The 21,742-nt window shown below is 42.9% G+C and overlaps 1 protein-coding gene across 1 annotated transcript in view; it reads right to left on the bottom strand.

Moving 5' to 3' along the window:
* Positions 1-17,683: 17,683 nt before the first annotated feature.
* Positions 17,684-21,742, bottom strand: part of zswim8 (zinc finger, SWIM-type containing 8) — a 73,179-nt gene continuing 69,120 nt past the window's right edge. Inside the window, exon 26 of the mRNA XM_085427244.1 lies at positions 17,684-20,939. Within this exon, the coding sequence (XP_085283370.1) occupies positions 20,736-20,939 (204 nt within the window). The 3' untranslated portion in view covers positions 17,684-20,735. The remainder of the gene's footprint in view (positions 20,940-21,742) is intronic.

The raw sequence follows: 21,742 nt of genomic DNA on the forward strand, positions 1-21,742 counted from the left end.
AGGGTTTACAATCTGAAGGCCCGCGTTATTAATCCAAGAGTTGTTTTCGTAGACTGAAGACCAAATAAAGAGAACCGTTTTCCTGTCAATTCGGGAAATATCGAATGAGTGGACACACTTTTATTTTGAATAACTGAAGCTACAAAGGTTACATAGATTTGTTTTTGTTTCTGGTGTGTAGCACAGTGAAGTTCCCAGATGTGACCCGCGAGCAGAAGCAAAACACTAACATAACGAGTTTGTTACAAGAATATTGTCGTTTTACTTACTTACTTACACTAAAACACCTCAGTAACGATTACCTATCTGATAATATACATGCTGAACCCTTTGTTTTGCTGTAATCATCATCACATTATCTAATTTGTTCACCCACAGTTTGATTGAGATTCGATTCAGAATACTTTATGGATCCCCATAGGTAGGGTGACCATATTTTGATTTCCAAAAAAGAGGACACTTGGCCCAGTCATGAAGAATTTTAATAATACTGTTTTGTTTAAAGAAAATTTTAACATATTTAAAAGATGCCTTTTCTGTGCGGTTAATGAATGGTGAAATAAAAAATGTCATATAGGCTTTTGCAAGTCAATAAGTGCAAAAAACAAAACAAAAACAAACTTAAAAACCTCTGGAATTAAATAATGTTACAGAAATAATGACTCATCTGTATAAGAAAAATTACCAGTGAGGTACCAGTGAGGTATTGTGCAATGGTTTCTGATTTCTCAATTAATTTTGTTTGCATGCCACCATTCCATTTTCTCTGTTCGGTGGTTACTGAAGTCTGAGAAATGCCACAGTGCTGGATTTCATTAGCTTCAAGAGTGACAACAGCTTCAGTCTTGGTGCGGGCACTGCTGAACTTTTTAGCTGTGTTAAAGTCTGGAAATGCTTTTTTTTTTTTTTTTAGCAACACACTAGTGCAATCCATGGATCTGTAGCTATTGTGATGCTTAGAACCTATAATGAATGTAAAGGTTAAGGAACTGAGAAAAAGTGTTCTTGGTCATCAATCTTGAAGTTGCTTCGAAAATATTTTTATTATTTTTATTCCATATATTTTCACACATGCTACAGTTGTGTTGGGGATGGGTGGGTGGGGGCTGGAGCATATCCCAGCTGTCTTAGGGGGAGAGGCAGGGTACACCCTGGACAGGCCACCAGTCTGTCACAGGGCTAACACAGACAGAGACAGCCATTTGCACTCACATTGACACCTATAGGCAATTTAGTGTTTCCAATTAACCTATCCCCACTAGCCTACGTCTATTGCAGCATAACTAAGGGAGGATTCAGGGTCACCTGGTCCAGCCCTAACTATATGCTTTAGCAAAAAGTAAAGTTTGAAGCCTAATCTTGAAAGTAGAGATAGTGTCTGTCTCCTGAATCCAAACTGGAAGCTGGTTCCACAGTAGAGGGGCCTGAAAACTGAAGGCTCTGCCTCCCATTCTACTTTTAAATACTCTAGGAACAACAAGTAGGCCTGCAGTGCGAGAGTGAAGTGCTCTAATAGGGTGATATGGTACTACAAAGGGCTGGGAAAATCATCAAAGACCCCAGTCACCCATCACATGGACTCTTCACCCTCCTGCCCTCTGGGAGGCGCCACAGGAGCCTCCGGACTAAGACCACCAGGTACCGGAACAGCTTCTTCCCCACAGCTGTCAGACTCCTGAACTCTGCCTCCTGACATCTGACCCACGTTAAACTCATGGACTGAACATACACACACCCACAATGGACAACTGTACCCTCAAACACAATAATAACATGGACTGAACCACCACTCACAACCACTAGCACTTTATATAGCCTCTGTAGAAACTATCTACACCCTCACTTATCTTAACTGCACTACTGTATAGCTCTGTGTAAATAATCATTCTGTACATTCGATAATCTTTAATCCTACAACTGTTTACAACTTGCATAGTTCCCATTTCTGTATAGCTGTATATCCCAGATTCTGTAAAGTTATTTATTTCATATTCTGTATAGTTTTTCATATTTATATCCTGTTCATATCCTGTACATAGCTTGTACTCACTACAGCCTGTACATACTTATAGTTATAGAATATTCACAACATACTTCATACCGTGTACATTATAACATACCATAATAGACCCATTTCTGTAATATACTCACATATCTATATTATTGCTAATATATATTGTAATATATCTATATCACTAAAGCACTTCTGGATGGATGCAAACTGCATTTCGTTGCCCTGTACCTGTGCATGTGCAATGACAATAAAGTTGAATTCTATTCTATTCTATTCTATTCTATTCTATTCTATTCTACAAGGTCATTAAGATAAGATGGGGCCTGATTATTTAAGACCTCGTATGTGAGGAGCAGGATTTTGAATTCTGGATTTAACAGGAAGCCAATGAAGGGAAGCCAAAACAGGAGAAATCTGCTCTCTTTCTAGTCCCTGTCAGGACTCTTGCTGCAGCATTTTGGATTAGCTGAAGGCTTTTCAGGGAGTTTTTAGGACTTCCTGATAATAATGAATTACAGTCGTGCAGCCTGGAAGTAATAAATGCATGAACTAGTTTTTCAGCGTCACTCTGAGACAGGATATTTCTAACTTTAGAGATGTTGCACAAATGGAAGAAAGCAGTCTTACATATTTGTTTAATATGTGCATTGAAGGACATGTCCTGGTCAAAAATGACTCCAAGGTTCCTCACAGCGTTACTGGAGGCCAAGGTAATGCCATCCAGAGTAAGAATCTGCTTAGATACCATATTTCTAAGATTTTCAGGGCCGAGTACAATAACCTCAGTTTTATCTGAATTAAGAAGCAGAAAGTTAGCGGCCATCCAGGTCTTTATGTCTTTAAGACATTCCTGCAGTTTAACTCATTGGTGTGTGTTATCTGGCTTCATGGACAGATAGAGCTGGGTGTCATCTGCATAGCAGTGTAAATGTATGCTATGTCTTCTAATGATGCTGCCTAAGGGAAGCATGTATAATGTAAACAGAATTGGTCCTAGCACTGAACCCTGTGGAACTCCATAATTAACCTCAGTGTGTGAAGAGGACTCTCCATTTACATGCACAAACTGGAGTCTATTAGATAGATATGATACAAACCACTGCAGCGCAGTACCTGTAATACCTACAGCATGCTCTTGTCACGGTCTGGGTCATTTTGACCCAGCATTTTCTGTTTCTCATGTTTTGGTGTTTTTCTGTATTATGATTTGTATGATGATCTGATTCATTAGTTGTGCTGTTTTTGATTATTATTATTCCTCCAGTCTGTCTCTCAAGTCTGTCTTTGTAAATTGTTTCTTGTTTCCTATTTACTTTGAAGGTCCATGTCATATGTTAGTGTATTCAGTTTTACTTCCCCTGTCTCGTTAGCCCTAATTTCTCCCAGCAGTGTCTCCCTCCTTTTTCCCATTCCCTGATTACTCCCCTGTGTTTTTAAGCCCTGTGTTTTCCTTTGCTCTTTGTTGTGTTGTACTTTCTACATGCTGTGTGTTTGTCATGTTCTAGTGTTTCTGTTCCAAGTTTTGTTCTGAGGTGGCTGTAGCTCAGGAGGTAGAGCAGGTCGTCTAATGATGGGCAGATGAAGTTTCATGAAGCACTGAAGCTTTTCATCCAGTTGGTTCACCCCAGCGCAAAGCGTCTTGAAGCTTCATTTGCTTTAGTAGGACACCTACTGGACGTGAAAATATTAGTTGGCATGGATTTGAAGAGTGTGGCCTTTTGCACACAGCCTGTAAATGTCAACAACAAAAGGAGTGTGTAAAACATGTATATTGTAGTGATGGCAGTATACTGTGTATATTTATACCAGCAGTATGGAAAATGATTATGGGGCGATTGTGGCTCAAGAGTTGGGAGTTCGCCTTGTAATCAGAAGGTTGCCGGTTCGAGCCCCGGCTTGGACAGTCTCGGTCGTTGTGTCCTTGGGCAAGACACTTCACCCATTGCCTACTGGTGGTGGTCAGAGGGCCCGGTGGCGCCAGTGTCCGGCAGCCTCGCCTCTGTCAGTGCGCCCCAGGGTGGCTGTGGCTACAATGTAGCTGCCATCACCAGTGTGTGAATGTGTGCGTGGATGACTGGATATGTAAAGCGCTTTGGGGTCCTTAGGGACTAGTAAAGCGCTATATAAATACAGGCCATTTACCATTATTTGGAAATGCGTAAAATGGAAATGATCATTTACTGTGAGGAGTGGTTGGGGTGTGGACAGTGATTAGTGTTTAGGGGACACGTCATTGGTTTTTGTTTAAAAACAACACTTTCTCCACTGTGGCAGGTCGTAGGCCATTTCTTGTTTTGGACAATATTTCCCCTGCTTTTGAAAACACTCACTCACAGGGCACAGATGAGGCAGGGGTACACAGGTATGTCAGTGCTAACTTATATAAGTGAGGATAGACATATTTTTGTCTCTCCCAGTATTTAAGGGGGTCCTCCAGCCTTCCAATATTTGGCTCCGTTGGACCTCAATATTCGCATCTGCTGTTACATTTTGTCTGTGTCTGCCTGACACTCTCATCCAGGCGACGCCACAGGTTGTTACCTAAACAATGAGAGTTTTATGCGATACTAACAATTCAATTTTCAATTCAATGTTATTTATATAGCGCCAAATCACAACAACAGTCGCCTCAAGGCGCTTTATATTGTACAGTAGATCATACAATAATAGATACAGACCCAACAAACAGTTTATATAAATGCAACTCAAATGCAATAACAATAGTACCGTGGGAAACAGCCTCAACAGTTTGTGATGTTGATGGCTGTGGTGGTGGTGTGGAGGAAGAGGAGGTGGTGGAGGCCCTCATTACGGAAGCACATTCTGCTTTCAGTCTTTTTCTGCTTCGCTAGCTCTTGCAGGGCTGAGAAACCAGAGTTTTCTGAACCTTGGGTCCAGCAGTGTCGCAAGGAACATAATGCTCATGGTTTGTATTTTATCCAGCTTCTTTCTCAATAGCATCCTCAGCTTCTGAGCCAATGGATGGTGATTTTTCCATTTGTTCATTGAGGCAATGACCCAGCATAGTGAGCAAAGGTATGACCTTTGACCCAGACTAGAGATGGCACGATACCACTTTGTCCGATACCGATATCATAAATTTGGATATCTGCCGATACCGATATGAATCCGATATAGTGTTTTTTAATCAACAAAAGTTTTTTTTTTTTAAATATCTTGCTGCATTTTGTGTAAGTTCATACTCAAGTTTAAAACAACAACTACACTAAAGCTATTCTGTTATACCTGTATGTAAAAAAAAATAATTTCATAGTTCAGCAATACTGATCAATCTAATAAACTTAAACCTACACCATCCTCCCTATTCTGGTATTTTAAAGAGTACTTAGCATAAATATTAAGCAACCTAACTAATAGGGTTCCAACTCCCAGCAACAACAAAAATAAATAAATAAAAAATAGGGAACCACCCCTCACGCTCCACCTCATGATGCTTAATCGACGTAATCAACCTTAATTTGATGCAGTGTGAAAAAAAAAATGCACAGCAATCAATTATTTTTCAAGAAATATTAAATAGATTCAACATCTTTCTTCTACAGAACTGCAGACTGCACAGATGGTACCTTCCCAAAGGAAAAAGTACTATAGCTTAATAGGGTATATTAGACTTAATAGTTACTATATACAGTAATTGACTTCTATTCATTTTACATCAAATTAAAACTTTGGGTGTCAGATAATTATTTATTAAAAGCTAGACATTTTAAATGAGAATAAGAAAGAAAAGTATGTCTTTGTGCCCCCTTTTCCCTGTTAATGCCCTATCGGCCCCCCTGGCTAAACTTTGCTAGATCCGCCCCTGCACAGTTACCAGCCGTCAGCTACGTAGAAAAAGATCCTCGAGTAGAAAGTAATATTAAATACATTCTAACAACAGCTGATCAAGCTTAAACGTGCTGCTGTTGTTCAGCCGCTGGTTTCCTCTTTCTGGTGCAAAGTGGGCCAAAAACAAACAACAGAGACGGACTCGCGACAGAAAAGCCGATCAGCTGATCATTAAGCAGTTTCATGATTGAAGTAGCAGCAAGAAGAGGCAGTCGCTCCATATATCGTTTGTTAAGCTTAATGCAGGAATGCTTTACAAACATTCAGAGATGGACTTACACACTTGCTTTACTTCTCTCGGGGATAACTTTGTCGGAGATGAAATGCCGGGTTGCTAGCGAAGCTCCAAATGCTATCCAGACCACCGACAGGTCCTGCATGCCACAGCCGCTCTATCACGTGATGCATACTGCTCCGACGTGCTAACGTTCTGAGGCGAGTTACAGCGTGTTGCAAGTTTTGTGAGGTGCTTTCGAGATATTTAATGGATCGGATTACATTTTTTATTTTTCTCCGATATCCGATCCAGTAATTTAGGTCAGTATCGGACCGATACCGATACGTAATATCGGATCGGTCCATCTCTAACCCAGACACCCTTTTTTCCTGAGAGAGCTCAGTGGTTGCATCGTTAAATGGTGCTAGGACAACTAGAAACTCTGAAATTATACCAAATTCCACAGATGAAACAGGTGGGATGTTGAATAGTGATAGTTATAGTATATAATAGCAGTAAATAATATAATATAATAGTGATAGCGAATAGTTATCAGCTATTTTGAAACAAAAAAGACACTTTTTTATCCATAACAGCAAATGGACTGTACAACAGAAAATACAAATGCTATTTATGGTCTCCTCACAACAATGATAAGAAAAATAAACTGGGCCAATATGGCATGTTTGTTAATACACATGTTAATAATAATAATAATAATAATAATAATAATAATAATAATAATAATGGATTGGATTTATATAGCGCTTTTCAAGGCACCCAAAGCGCTTTACAATGCCACTATTCATTCACTCTCACATTCACACACTGGTGGAGGCAGCTACAGTTGTAGCCACAGCTGCCCTGGGGCATACTGACAGAAGCGAGGCTGCCATATCGCGCCATCGGCCCCTCTGGCCAACACCAGTAGGCAACGGGTGAAGTGTCTTGCCGGTTACAGATACGCTTCCCAACCCCCTGAGCCACGGTCTCCAGGTCTCCGAGTGTCCAGCATTCAGAGACTACCTGAGGACACTCTTCATGTGAGAGAAAATCTGCTCACACAGATATTAGAGACAAATACTGTCAATAAGGCCTCTGCAATGTTCTGAAGACAGTTAAACTTGTCAGGTAGTGATGTCCAGCAGGTGAAAATGCAGCTCCATGAACACGCACTGTGGATTCCAGCTGCTTCGATGTCGCATTAACTGGCATTAACTCAGCCAGTTAATGCAAGACAAATCCAGCTGCTCATTAAAGAATTCTGGTTTGATCAGAAAATAAAACATTGGTCCAAACACCTGAAAGTCCCAAAAATGCATTGTGAATTCTGTCTCGAGTCAGTGGTGCTGATGCTGCGCTGAGCGGAAAAGCTCCTGAAGCATTTGAAGTGTCGGAATGTGGAAAGCTAACAACGTCTGGTGAGAGGGACGTTGTTATTTTTAGCCAATAAGTAAGTTATTTTTAGCCAATTACAAGTTGAATCTGGTAGTTGGGGTTGTTAGCTAAAATACTGTCATTAAGAAGAGGCACAACTAATGTGTCTATGTGAGCTGATTTGCGATGTGCACCGCTGGTGCGGCCATTTATTTTTTAATGCACCTGCTCAAATTAATGCACTGCGTGTCGTGCCCAGGGCTGGACTGGGACAAAAAAAATCAGCCCGGGCATTTTGACGAGAGACCGGCCCCCCAGGTATTAAAGCCATAAAGCCTTTGAATGAAAACAGACGCTTTTATGACAGTGATGTACAGTCTTGTTGGTATATGTATGATTTCTATACATTTTACGTCAGATAAAAACTTTGGTTGTAAGCTTCAGATAATTATTTTTTAAAAGCTAGACATTTTAAATGAGAATAAGAAAGTATTTCTTTGTACCCCCCTCTCCCTGTTAATGCCCTACCTGCCCCCCTGGCAACATTTTGCTAGACCCGCCCCTGCACAGTTACCAGCTGTCAGCTACATAGAAAAGGATCCTGGTGTTATTTGTCTCTCAGAAACAGTTCATAACTTCAACTCATTCATGTCACCTAAAAGGTAAACCTGTTTCTCCATCACCTGTTCAGCTCTGATGATCCAGTAAGGACATCTCCTGGTTTCATCTTCATGTTTCCCTCTCACCACATATCCAAACCAACATCATGACCAGCAGCTTTACAGCTGTGACTCCAGCAAACATCAGCTGATACTAGAAATTAATATTAAATAAATTCTAACAACAGCTTATCAAGCTTAAACATGCTGCTGTTGTTTAGCGCGACATCCGCTGGTTTCCTCTTTCTGGCACAAAGTGGGCGATAAACAAACAAGAGAGAGAAGCTGATCAGCTGATCATTGATCAGTTTCATGATTGAAGTAGAAACAGGAGAGACAGGAGAGAAGAGGCAGCTGCAGCGTAACGACAGAATAACTCCAGCTTTGTGCCTTTTTTCATTCTAGCTGAAGTCCAGGACAAACTGTGTTCCTTTTCAGCTCAAAACGAAACGCGTGATATTTTCTCTGAATACGAGACGATTCTTTTTTTTAACGGGACGGTTGGAAACTCTAACCTTATGATTAAAATAAAGTTCACTATCAGTAACATAGCACCCACCCAGCTGTATAGAAACTCCATCATGCTAGCTAATACGCAGTACGAGTTATTGTAACTGACTGTAGAAAGTCAGCACAACGAAAATAAATTGCACCTAAACTTGGTTCATATCTGACCCAGATAGACTGCAGGTCATAACTTCTTACCTGAAGTTCAGTTCACCTGACACTCGGACCGGTGCTGCCTCGGGTCTCTGCTCCTCTTGCCTCCCCTTTCCTTCATCCACCTGCTGGCCTCCACCACTTGATGTTACTGAATCTGTGGAAGCTACGCTATAGCCACCATCAAACAACTGAGTTATTTTTACACACCGGCCAGCATCTGGCCAATCCACCACCTCTCATTGTTTATACCGTTACAAAAAACAAAAAACAAAAACCATATGCCCGATGGCCAGTCCATCGGGCATACCGGTGTTCCCCTTATTCTCAGGCAAAGCTCTGTAGTGCCTAAGCATGGATGAGGTGTTGTTGTTATATCCCAGCTCCCTGGCACATAGCAAACACTTCACCTTGTACGAAAGTAAAGACAGCTTAACATAAATTGTATTGCACCATCAGTATTATGAAAATACATCTTCTGTAGAAATTTACATACCTTGTTGAGAGGAATAAGATCAAAATGTTCCCACACAGGGGAGGACATCCTCCTCTTCTTAGCTGGCTCCATTCTCTCCTGACTTTCTCTCCTCAATCTCATAAACCTCCAAACTGTCTCCAAACTCTCACTAACCGCAACTCTCCATCAAACACCCACATTTTGAATGAAGTCTGAGGGGTTTATATCGCTGTCATAGCTCGCGGCAAAGTTCGAACCACTTCCTGAACCAGTCATGTGGTACAGCCGGGCAGTCTTGGGGGGGACAGCGAGGCTTCGGACGTCATCATTTTCAGCTCCTCCCATCAATGAAGCAAGCCTCGTTACGCGTATCGCGGAAACACCCCCTCCATTTGTAACACACCCAAAGAAAGATTCTAGGTCTGACCAACCGTCTCTGTCGTGGGCAAAAAGATGACAGTCAATAAAATTCTAAAAGATTATTTATTGACAAAAATATATATCAAGAGATAAAAGATAAAACAGTCCAGTGTCCCATTTATGAATTGTATAAAAAACACACAGTCCCAAGGCCAGAGCCAGCTATGCCACACGGCCAGTTGCACTCCACGTGTTGCCTGTAACAGGGTTAGAAGTTGTCCTTGGAGACCCACCACCCTGCAAGCATATAGCCAGTGGTCACTCCAGCCTCTGCAACTCTGCTGCCTTTAGGCTGTGGCATATAATAGGCCCTGGCCTGCACAGAGAGACAAAACGACACTTTCACTATAGAATTCATAGGACAAAACCCATCCATCCCAAACATATCTGATTTCATCACATTACATACCTGCACAGAGAGACAAAACAACACAGCAGTGTTTGTAGTGTGGGCTATAAGTAGACCAGTGTATCAGTGCAATCAAGTACACCTGCCTCTAATTAGTCCAACCCCATTCCACCCATTGGCTCACCAAAAATGTGACACACACACACACACACACACACAAAATCACTCCCAACCCAGTGCAACTTCACACAATAATATGGAGCTGAATTAACACAGGCACATTAGTCTACCATGTTACACATTACTCGACACAAGCTTTGAAGCCCCGATACAGAACGTCACATCACTAAGGTCACCTACTGATCAGAAGGTTGCCGGTTCGATCCCTGGCTCCTCCAGTCTGCATGTCAAGTATTCTTGGGCAAGATACTAACCCCAAGTTGCTCTCTGAGACATCCATCGGAGTGTAAATGTGTTTAGACAGCACTAAGTTTAGAGAAAGTGACTGGGTGAATGTGGCATGTTGTATAGGGCGCTTTGAGTACTCCGTGAGAGTAGAAAAGCGCTATATAACAATCCATTTTGCTTTTGTGAGAGTTAATTTTTAAGGAGATTTTTCCAGCAATAAAGCTGCGTTTTGAGTTCCAGCCCCGTCTTTGAGAGTCTTGCATTTTGGGTCCTTTTTACTGCCTGTCACACAGCCTATTACCTATGACAGAATGATGCGACCACTACATGGACCCAGCAGCACTCTTCCCGTCTGATGATCTTTGGGAGGATATAATTGATTCTGTGAATAAGTTATGTGACCCGGCCCATCGAATCCATCACTGAGGAGGAAGCAACGGACGCGCCACCAGCGCATCACCCCACAGCCAGACTTCAGGATGTCAAAGCAGCCAACTGTGGTGAGTGAAAAGGACACTTTTTCTCTTTCTTTGGACCTTGGGATTGTTTATTCTGGGGCTATGTTTTTTGAGTCAGCTGCCCAGCCTGAAGCTCAGTCAGCTACTCCTCCAACAACTCCATTTTCATCACAACCACCACTCCAGCCCTCAGTTCAGCCAGCTGTCCAGTCGCCCTTAGCAGCCCGGTCTCCTGTCCAGTCGCCAGAGGTGGGTCGAGTATCCAAAAATTGTACTCAAGTAAGAGTAGCATTACTTTAAAATATTATTACTCAAGTAAAAGTGAAAAGTACTCATCAAAAAAGTTACTCAAGTAAGAGTAAAAAAGTACTTGGCGAAGACTACTCAAGTAGCGAGTAACTGTTTGAAATGTCAGATTTATTTTATAAATAAATGCTATCAGACAAACAAATATAAATACATATACAAACTTTAGTATTTTCAACAGGAATATATGTAAAAACATCAACAAAATAGGGCACAACAATTCTAATTTCCAGATTTCAGTTTTTCACAACAAAGCTTTTTTCACCAATACCTACAGTAAATAATATAAATGTATAAACAGTGCAAACAATTTCCAGTGACAATATATGCTGTAAACTTTATATTCATTTTTGCTCCAAATGGCACAGCAGCCTCAGAGAAACATCAGCATGAGACATCTTCAACATATGTTCATACAAGGCAGCTCAGTTTACCATAAATTGTATGGGTGTGCATCTATTTCTGCATATTTAGCAAAAATGTGCCATTGTGATGGTTAAGCTTCAGCAGCAGTTTGCTCTCAAGGTTCTTTCTGTGAAGCTGTGACTATTTAGCAGTGAACAAGAGTCCTGCATGACTGAGAAGTCCTTCACAAGCTCCAGATGCAGGAAGAGCTGTATTGGTTGTGATCGACAGCTTCTTGAACGCCATGCAATAGATCCACACCTCCAGTGAATGGACATGAAAGGTACCTCTCCAGCTCCTCTGCTTCTGGCTTTCCTGACCCCATGGATCCATCATCTTTGTTGGTTAGGCTTCTGTTTGTGCTGGCCTCATCCAGCTCTGTGTCTAGGTGATGTCTGATGAAGTGGAGACCTGTGGAAAGATGTATGGTTTTCAAAAGAATTAGGTCTGGTCATTATAGTGCTGTATACACTGCCAAACTGCAGATATTTATTTGGAGCTAGCCTTCAAAAGCTGGCCATACACTGTGCGATTTTTGGCCCATTTTGAGTCGATTTTTCAGTTGCGCAACCATTTTGGGGATCGGCCCGAGTTTTGCCTTAATCGTGTGTCGTGCATCGTGTCGTATACATGGGGTAACGAAAAGCAGTTAACACCTGACGACCAGCTCCCAATCATCAATCGTTTGGTCGCATGATAATCAAACCTGTTTGAAATCCTGTCGCCCCTCAAGGCAGCCTCTCACACTGCGCACGCACAAACACAGAAATGAAAGAGAAAAGGTGGAGCAGCACGGCGGTGCAGCGTGTGATCTGGACACAAGAGATGGAGGCACAACTTGTAGAACTTTGGAAAGCTCATCCGAGTACGTAAGCGTATGCCACCCAGGCAAGAAAAATAGAGCTATATCACGTTATAATGTGAAAAGTTTATTGTTATAACAATATACTTTTAATGTTTGTACAATATACTGTTCACGCTTGAACAATATAATATCACGTTCGTACAATATAATATTTATATTGTACGAACGTGATAATTATGTATATTGTAATAACGTGATAGTATATTGTACAAACATTACATTCTCACATTATAACGTGATATAGCTCTATTTTTCTTTTGCCTGGGTGGCAGCTCTACGCTTCCGTATCCGAGGCTTTTCAATGTGGCCTCACAAAATTATCACGACTACAACAACCATGAAAAGAGCTGGATGGACATTGCTGCTCAATTACAGCTGCCTAATGTTTTTCAGTAGTAATTTAGCAAAGTTGATGGTGTTGTGTGTGTGTGTGTGTGTGTGTGTGTCTTTGTGAGTGAAAGACAGAGAGAGGGAGAGCAAGGGACCAATTTTGTATGATAAGCTTCATGTTATGAACGCACAGTTTGAGCACTCAGGTCGCATCAGAGTATCAGACTCGCAGCTCGAGCTCGACACAGCTGCTGCAACATAAGACTGACATCCAGCTAACTACAGCTAAAAAGATATTTAGAGAAAACTTACCGTTTCCTCAGGTTACACGAGTTGAGTTATTTCACGCTGAAAAGTTGGTTTGTTTTGGCTCTCACTGAAGACACAGACACTGAAGACATAGCTGTTCTTTTGTGCTGCTTTTAAGCGAAACATTCTTTGTATGTGAGGAAAATGCTGTTCATCCTCTTCAGCTCTAGCGTAGACTCTGCCATGTTTTCATGTTTCTTCTTTCCGTGTGTCTGCTACTTTGAAACGCTTGGGCCACTCTGCCCGCCACAGTTTCAAACTGGTCATGTGACTGCATGGCCACATCTCATTGGCAAAAATGTTACCGGAAACTCCACTAGTGGCATGTTATCTAATGTGTTAGACTAATTTTATTTTATTTTTTTAAAGTAACGAGTCGAATTTTGCAAATGTAGCGGAGTAAAAGTACCGTTTCTTCTTCACAAATGTACTCAAGTAAAAGTAAAAAGTATCATGCAAAAAAGGTACTTTAAAAGTACATTTTTTTCAAAAACTTACTCAAATAAATGTAACGGAGTAAATGTAACTCGTTACTACCCACCTCTGCATCTGACACATATCACCTCTGTTAAACAAATGTCAGAGCAATTAAGAAATGTAAGTTTGTTAAATAAGATAGAAGTTAGTGACATTTGCAAATGTTTTATTTAAAAGAATGAATCTTTTAGGTCCCTGACCTAATTTCTCAGTTGGAGCTCTAATCAATCCATCCATCCATTTTCTTCCGCTTATCCGGGGCCAGGTCGCGGGGGCAGCAGCCCAAGCAGAGAAGCCCAGACCTCCCTCTCCCAAGCCACCACCTCCAGCTTATCCGGGGGAACACCAAGGCGTTCCCAGGCCAGCCGAGAGATATAATCTCTCCAGTTTGTCCTGGGTCTGCCCCGGGGCCTCCTCTCAGTGGGACCCTGAAAACCTCACCCAGGAGGCACCCAGGAGGCATCCTTGTCAGATGCCCGAACCACCTCAGCTGGCTCCTTTCGATGTGGAGGAGCAGCGGCTCTACTCTGAGCCCCTCCCGGATGGCCGAACTTCTCACCCTATCTCTGAGGGAGAGGCCAGCCACCCTTCGGAGGAAGCCCATTTCCGCCACTTGTATTCGCGATCTCATTCTTTTGGTCACTACCCACAGCTCGTGACCATAGGTGAGGGTAGGGGCGTAGATCGACCGGTAAATTGAGAGCTCCGCTTTTACACTCAGCTCTCTCTTCACCACAACAGACCGGTACAGCATCCGCATCACTGCAGCCACTGTACCAATCCGTCTGTCGATCTCCCACTCCCTTCTCCCATCACTCGTGAACAAGACCCCGAGATACTTAAACTCCTCCACTTGGGGCAGGGTCTTGTCCCTTACCCGGAGTGGGCACTCCACCCTTTTCCGGCTGAGGACTATAGCCTCAGATTTGGAGGTGCTGATTCTCATTCCCACCTCTTCACACTCGGCTGCGAACCTTTCCAAGGCAAGCTGTAGGCCATCACCTGATGAAGCCAACAGGACCACATCATCTGTAAAAAGCAGAGATGAGATCCTGAGACCCCCCACAGGATCCACCGAGGGGCTCTACCACCAAGTAGTTGTTTAACTGCCTCAATGACCTCGCCCTCAGAGATTGGCGGGTCATCCCCTTCGTCCCCAGACTCTGCTTCCACCACGGAAGACGTGCCAGTGGGATTGAGAAGATCCTCGAAGTATTCCTGCTACCACCTGACAATTTTCTCAGTTGAAGCCAGCAGCACTCCACCCTCACTACACACAGTGCAGGTAGAACACCGCTTTCCCCTCCTGAGTCGCCAGATGGTTTGCCAGAATCTCTGGCCTGTTGGTACCTATCAGCTGCCTCTGGAGTCCCACAGGCTAACCAAGCCCGGAAGGACTCCTTCTTCAGCTTCGTGGCTACACGACAGGCACCAACTATCTTGTGGCCGCAGCTCAGTGGAGCGGCTTCGGCAATCGAGGTGCTGAACATGGACCATTCAGACTCAATGTCCCCAGTCTCCCTTGGAATGCTGTTGAAGCTCTGCCGGAGGTGTGAGTTGAAGATCTCGTGGACCGGGGCCTCTGCCAGACGTTCTCAGCACAGCCTCACTGTACGTTTGGGCGCGCCAGGTCTGTCCAGCATCCTCCCTCACCACCAGGTGGTGATCAGTTGACAGCTCAGCCCCTCTCTTTACCCGAGTGTCCAAAACATATGGCCTCAGGTCTGGTGACACAATTACAAAATCAATCATCGACCTGTGGCCTAGAGTGTCCTGGTGTCACGTGCACTTATGGACACTCTTATGTTCAAACATGGTGTTCGTTATGGCCAAACTGTGATTTGCACAGAAATCCAATAACAAAACACCGCTCGGGTTCAGATTAGGGAGGCCGTTCCTCCCAATTACGCCCTTCCAGGTCTCACTGTCGTTGCCAACATGAGTATTGAAGTCTCACAGTAGGACAACAGAGTCCCCAGGGGGAGCACCCTCCAGTGCCCCACGCAGGGACTCCAAGAAGGCTGGGTAAGCTGAACTGCCACTTGGTGCATAAGCACAGATGGGAACAAACCCTCCCGTCCACTGGGAGAAACCCCAACATACCTGCAGCAAGCCAAGGGGATACCAAGATACCCACCCGAGCCCGACGCCTCTCACCAGGGGCAACTCCAGACTGAGACAGAGTCCAGCCCCTCTCCAGGAGACTGGTTCTAGAGCCCAGCCATGCATTGAGGTGAGCCTGACTATATTTAGCCGGTACCTCTCAACCTCACGCACTAGCTCAGGCTCCTTCCCCACCAGAGAAGTGATATTCCATGTCCCAATTGCCAGTCTTGGTAGCCCGGAATCGGTCCGCCAGGACCTCCTCTCCTGGCCGCCGCCCGACATTGCACCTGACCCCTACCATGCCTCCTGCGAGCCGTGACCCTGCAGCAAGATCGGCGCATGTCCCTTTTTCGGGCTGTGCCTGGCCGGGCCCCATGGACTAATGCTCGGCCACCAGACACTCACGCTCGGGCACCCTCCCTGGGCATGACTCCAGGGTGGGCCCCCCGGTAACCCTACCCCGGGCAGGGTGAACTGTTCCCTTGATGGTCTTTTCATAGGGTTCTTCTGAATCGCTCTTTGTCTGGTCCCTCACCCAGGACCAATTTGCCATGGGAGACCCTACCAGGGGGCAAAAGCCCCCATACAACATAGCCCCTGGTATCCCTGGGACACACAAACCCCTTCACCACGATAAGGTAACGATTCACAGAGGGGAGCTCTAATTAAGTTATAACTGTTCTAAGACTGTAACTTTGAAACGATATTAATTATTTGGGACATGGGAAAAGAACTACACTGGACATCACCCGGTTATATATACACTGTATATATACTGTATATAGTTCATAGAAAAAAAAAAACAAACCATGCAGGGTCCATCTGCCGACTTCCAAACCCTACAGGCCCTGCTTCTAATATCTTGATTGGTAAACAAAATGGACAAAATGGATTGCTTCATTAGCTTTCCAGCTGGAACAGCTTCAACTCTTCTGGGAAGGGTTTCCACAAGGGTTAGTACTGTGTTTATAGGAATTTTAGACCATTCTTTCAAAGTGCATTTGTGAGGTCTTTACAGTCCCGTGGCAGCTTTACTTGGATGCAGCTGCTCGGTCGTGGAAACCCATTCTGTGAACCTCTCCATGCATTGTTATTGGGCTAAACTGAAGGCCACATGAAATTTGGAGGTTTCTAGCCACTGACTCTGCAGAAAGTTGGCAACCTTGGTGCACTGTGTGCCTCACAGTCTGCTGAACTCGCTCTGTGATTTTACGTAGCCTACCACTTTGTAGCATGGTTGATGTTATTCCTAATCGTTATCACTTTGCTATAATACCACCACTAACAGTTGACTGCGCAATATTTAGTAGCAAGATATCTGTGTTCTCAGTCATTCAGGTCATCGTAGTCTAAGGAGCTTGGAAAGAAAAGTGTCTGGACTTCTTTAAGTTGCTTGAAGATGTTTCACCTCTCATCAGAGAAGAGAAATGATGAACTAAAGAAGCTTCTCGGAAATTTCACGACTGAACTTATTCCACAGGTGGCATTCACTGAGCTCCTGAGAGTGAGCCATTCTCTCACAAATAAAGCAGTCTGCATACCTAGGTGTTTGATTTTACATACCTGTGGTCATGGAAGCAATTGGAACACTTGAATTTGATGATTTGGATTTCTGTGGGAATTTTGGCAATACAGTGGTCCCTCACTACATCGCGTTTCAGCTTTCGTGGCCTCGCCGTTTCGCAGAATTTTTTTGTGCAAATTTTTTTTTTTAAAACAATGCTTTGTGTTCTGGGTCCTGATTTACTGACAATGGTTTACAGCCAATCTCGTGCTGTGTCTCCTGTACAGTACAGAATGCGTTCAGCTTGTCAAATTTACACAAATCTTCACTAGCAGTGTGACTCTGAAGTGCTGTACTGTATGTTTGTAAGTTTTCTCCCCAACAAGAGAGAAAAGTGAAAATGTTCATTTCTGTCTGAGAAAAGTGTGTTACGTCTCCCCGAGGGCAGGAGGGGATAACACAACAACTCCGGAAACTCAGTACAGGTGTTATGAAAAAAGGTTTAATGGCAGCGCTCTCACAAAATAAACAACCCAGACTCAAACAACAAATGTGGGGGAAATAGGGACAGTTAGGTTGTGCCAAAAAAAAAAACACCAAAAAGACAAAACCAAAACTTAGCTGAGCTACTATCCTAGAAAAGCAACAAACAGGAGAGATAGACCCAAACCTCAACTTAAAACAAGCTCCAAATTTCATGGGTGGCACCAACCTACTTACCTAGTGTTTCTAACACAAAGACTCTACGTGAGTAAGTGTATGGGGTCCCCAAACTCACCTAGTCCACTTTACTCCCACCACAATCATCAAACAAAAGAAAGACAGCAGGAAACCGTCACACATGTGTCAAACAATTCAAGGAGGGAAGAGAGCTGCGCCCACCACAGGTGAGTCTCCTTATCAAGGGCTTCACTCCTGGTTTGTCCAATCAGGGCCTCCCTCCTCTAATTAATTGGACGTCCCCAGATTGACATCAGCCTGCAGTCTGCGACCTAAGGGAATGGCAAACAAAAGGGGAGGGAAAGAAAACATGCAGCCTGCAGACACATAACAAGTGTGTAGTGAGGGGTTTTACAGGCCTAAAACATCTATAATAATAATTTTAGATAAATAAAGTTGGCTACTTTGCTGATTTCACCTATCGCGGGTTATTTTTAGAACGTAACGTAAACGAGGGACTGCTGTATAGTATATATGACAGTGGGTATTGTCAGGAAAAGGATTGAACAATCTGAGTCTTACTAATTTATCAGTTGATAACTGCTAACTCTTGTGGCCATGGGTGAGATATTGCACAGAAACACGTTGGTTTGGCCAAAACAAATAAATCCCTACTCAAACCCACAAATCAGTCAAAGCAATTTAGTGTTTTCAATGATCTTTATTAAAGTAAACTCTACACTTTTACTATTGCTTTTATTTTTTGTCTTTGCACTCTCAATTAGAACCTTTTGCAATCAGCACATATACAACTTTTCAATCGAACTACACTTTTGAGAAATACAAAAATATCACAGTACATTTTCTACTACGTCACCTTCACCTGTGAGGTCCAGAACCAATGAGCCAGTTTCAGAACCACAGCAGCTGCCTGGACTGTGTCAACATGTCTTGAAGTAACAGCACCATGGGCTATGAGCTAACCACATCGAAGAAGAGGGCCACTCAAACACACTGTGTCATTTGTGTCTGGTAACTGTCTTGAAGAGTGTTGGGGCTTAAGTGGACCAGAAAACTGAAAACAAAGAAGATAGCACTTTCCAGAGCAAAGCCAAAGCCATGTCTAATTAAGAGAACGTGGTGCCAAAGTAATAGTCTCAGAACATTTGGGTTTTAGATGATTAGCTACACTGTACATGTGTGACAGTGTATACAAAGCATGAGCAGCATATAATTCAGGACCTCGGACAACATAAAACGCTAAGCTGATATGGTGACTGGTACTGATTACACTATAATAGATGTCAGTGTAATCTGCAGAGAAAACAAATGTGGTTGAAAGGTGAGACAGCAATGTCTGGGACTTGTCCACTGTGTATGGTTTGCACTAAAAATGTACATTTGCTGAACCAAATTCCTAGCCTTCAAAAACAGGCACATGAATAATAAAGCAGACATTTCAGTTTTGTGTGGCTTATTTGGGTTTTTCTGAGTGCGGCCAGAAAGTTTTTCTTTTACACTTCAATCATCCAAACAGTGGTTTTAGTTCTGTTTGGTGCATCAGAACAAGGCAAATGCACTCCATATCACTGGACAAACGAAAGGCTTATAAAGGAGTGTTTACACGGTATGTTTGGCTTTTACAATATGGAAAACTTTGGACGAAAAAGGATGTGGATCAGTCAAATGGACAATGCTGCTTCCAATAGGTCTGCCATCTCCATCCACACTGCTGTATTCTGTGCATTTAAACTAGTCAGTGCTTTAGATGCGGTGAAGAAGGGCTGGATGCGTGATTTTAATATTTATGGTCATGCTATTCTAAATTCTTTTTATTGCGTTTTAGTCAGGAGTCTGTTTAGTAGCTGTGTTTAGACAGCATTGTAAATTAGATTAAGCAAATCTAGTTTGCCTTAAAGCATTTTTATATTTATATAAAAGATCTATTAAACGTTCTGACAGCTGCTGGAAATCTGGGGATTCTATATTGGAAAATTATTTTAAAACAAACAAACAACTTAGCCCAAATGGGACTGATAAGGTGTTTTGACTGTTGGACAGTGTAGCTCGAGAAGGCCTTGCAGACATTGTTTGCCTAAGCAGTGGTGAGGTGGCCTCTGGTTTTGGTCTGGAGCTGTTCATGTCACTTCTCAGGCAGGCTAAAATGTACAAATGTATCCCACACAACAGAAAAAGCACCTTCAGCATTCCCTCACTCTCGTCCCATTCCTATTTGCTTACGTGTCATAGCCTATTACAAAGTATCAAAAAAAGATTAAACAAAATACTGAAAAATCCTCACCAATAGGGACAATAAAATGCTTCATATTAAACTTTTTTTCTTTTTCTCACAAATCATTGTTTTGTCCCACACTGTAATGATTCATATCCATGGTGACAAGACTCTGGTGAGTGAAGCATCTAACACTACACAGGAATGTTGCAGCATAAAAAATAACTCACGCAGTGGTTTCCTTTAAAACAAAACTAAAAACAGAATACAAAACAGTGAAAATGAAGTGAGGATGAGGAGGAGAGATCCCTGTCAGTCTTAAGTTGAGGAGAAATGAAGAAAGGAAGGAGTACACCGGAATTCCACATTTACATAACGATAAACAATGATAAAAGATCAGCCAGGAAGAGCAGGTAAGTGACCAGGCTACTTCACAACGCTCTGGTGGACAAACACAAAAAACGAAAGTAAGTCTGTGAATTGGGGAATGGGAGTCGATTGCACTGCCTATGTGCGCTTCACTGAGTCCTCGGAGCAGGAAGCAATGGCCCTAACAAAATCACACGTAAGTGTGGTCAGCTCAGTGCAGTGGCAGTAGCTATGCTGGAGGCTGGATGGGACTTCTTGGCCCAGGCTGACGCTGAGCAGATTTTGTCTCCCCGAGTGTGCTGCTCACGGAGAGAAGGTTGCCATCTCCAGGGATATACGCTGCCATAGTTCCTTGGTCTGTTTGCCCCTTTTCAGGTTCTGCAGCACATCATTAAACTGCATCATACCCACAGGAGTCAGACAGAAAGCACCTCTTGCGCTGCGGATCATGTTGACAAAGTCATCGTAGTCAGCAGGTGTCAGGTGGATGAGCCGGTGGTGAATATGCTGCAGAGAGAAAAGGAGGTGACACTGGACAATGTAGCCTGAACCTTCCTATTTAAGTGGAGCTACTCACACATAACACATGCTGGACTATAATTGTGTGGATGCCCTTATGAGTTCCTGTTTCTCTTTATTCTTTATTATTCTGGTTGCTTCCGTACGTTTTTTGCTGCTTAACTACTCTCTCAGTGTTCATGCTATTTGCACCGTTCAAACTTCGAAAAATTCTGCTCTTTCTGCTAATTATTACTATGACTTTTGGTGCTCATAACTTCTATACTTTTTGAGATATTGAATTTTTTATACAATCTTTTTTGCCCATTTCTGCCATATTATCAATGGCGTCACTGATTTTCCTTGCTGGGCTGAGCTGTGTTTTAGCTCAGTGAGATGAGCAGCCGTTCTCAGACTGGGAGGCCGGGGTTCAAATCCCGCTTATGGCAACATTTCTTTCAGTTACCAATTCAACTTATTTAACTCTTTTCAACACAAATTTCAGCTTTTTCACCCCTTTTCAGCAAAAGTTTCAGTTTTTTCAGTTTTTTCTGCTGTTTTCAGAAAAAAACTGAAAATTTTCAGAATTTTCACTTCTTTTCAGCACAAATCTCAGCTTTTTTCAGAAAAAAAACTCTTTTCAGCAGAAATTCTGCTGATTCACCTCTTTTCTGCAAAATTTTCAGCCTTTTCACCTCTTATCAGCACAATTCTCAGCAGCTTCTGCTCATTTCAGCAAAATTGTCAGTCTCTCCACCTATTCTGTGTGAGAATGAGTTTGGCGCAGTGAGATGAGTGGCTGCCTTGAGACC

The sequence above is a fragment of the Rhamphochromis longiceps genome, linkage group LG13, assembly GCF_057381845.1.
Source record: "Rhamphochromis longiceps isolate RC_006_pf linkage group LG13, R_longiceps_female_GT1.1, whole genome shotgun sequence".
NCBI lineage: Eukaryota > Metazoa > Chordata > Actinopteri > Cichliformes > Cichlidae > Rhamphochromis > Rhamphochromis longiceps.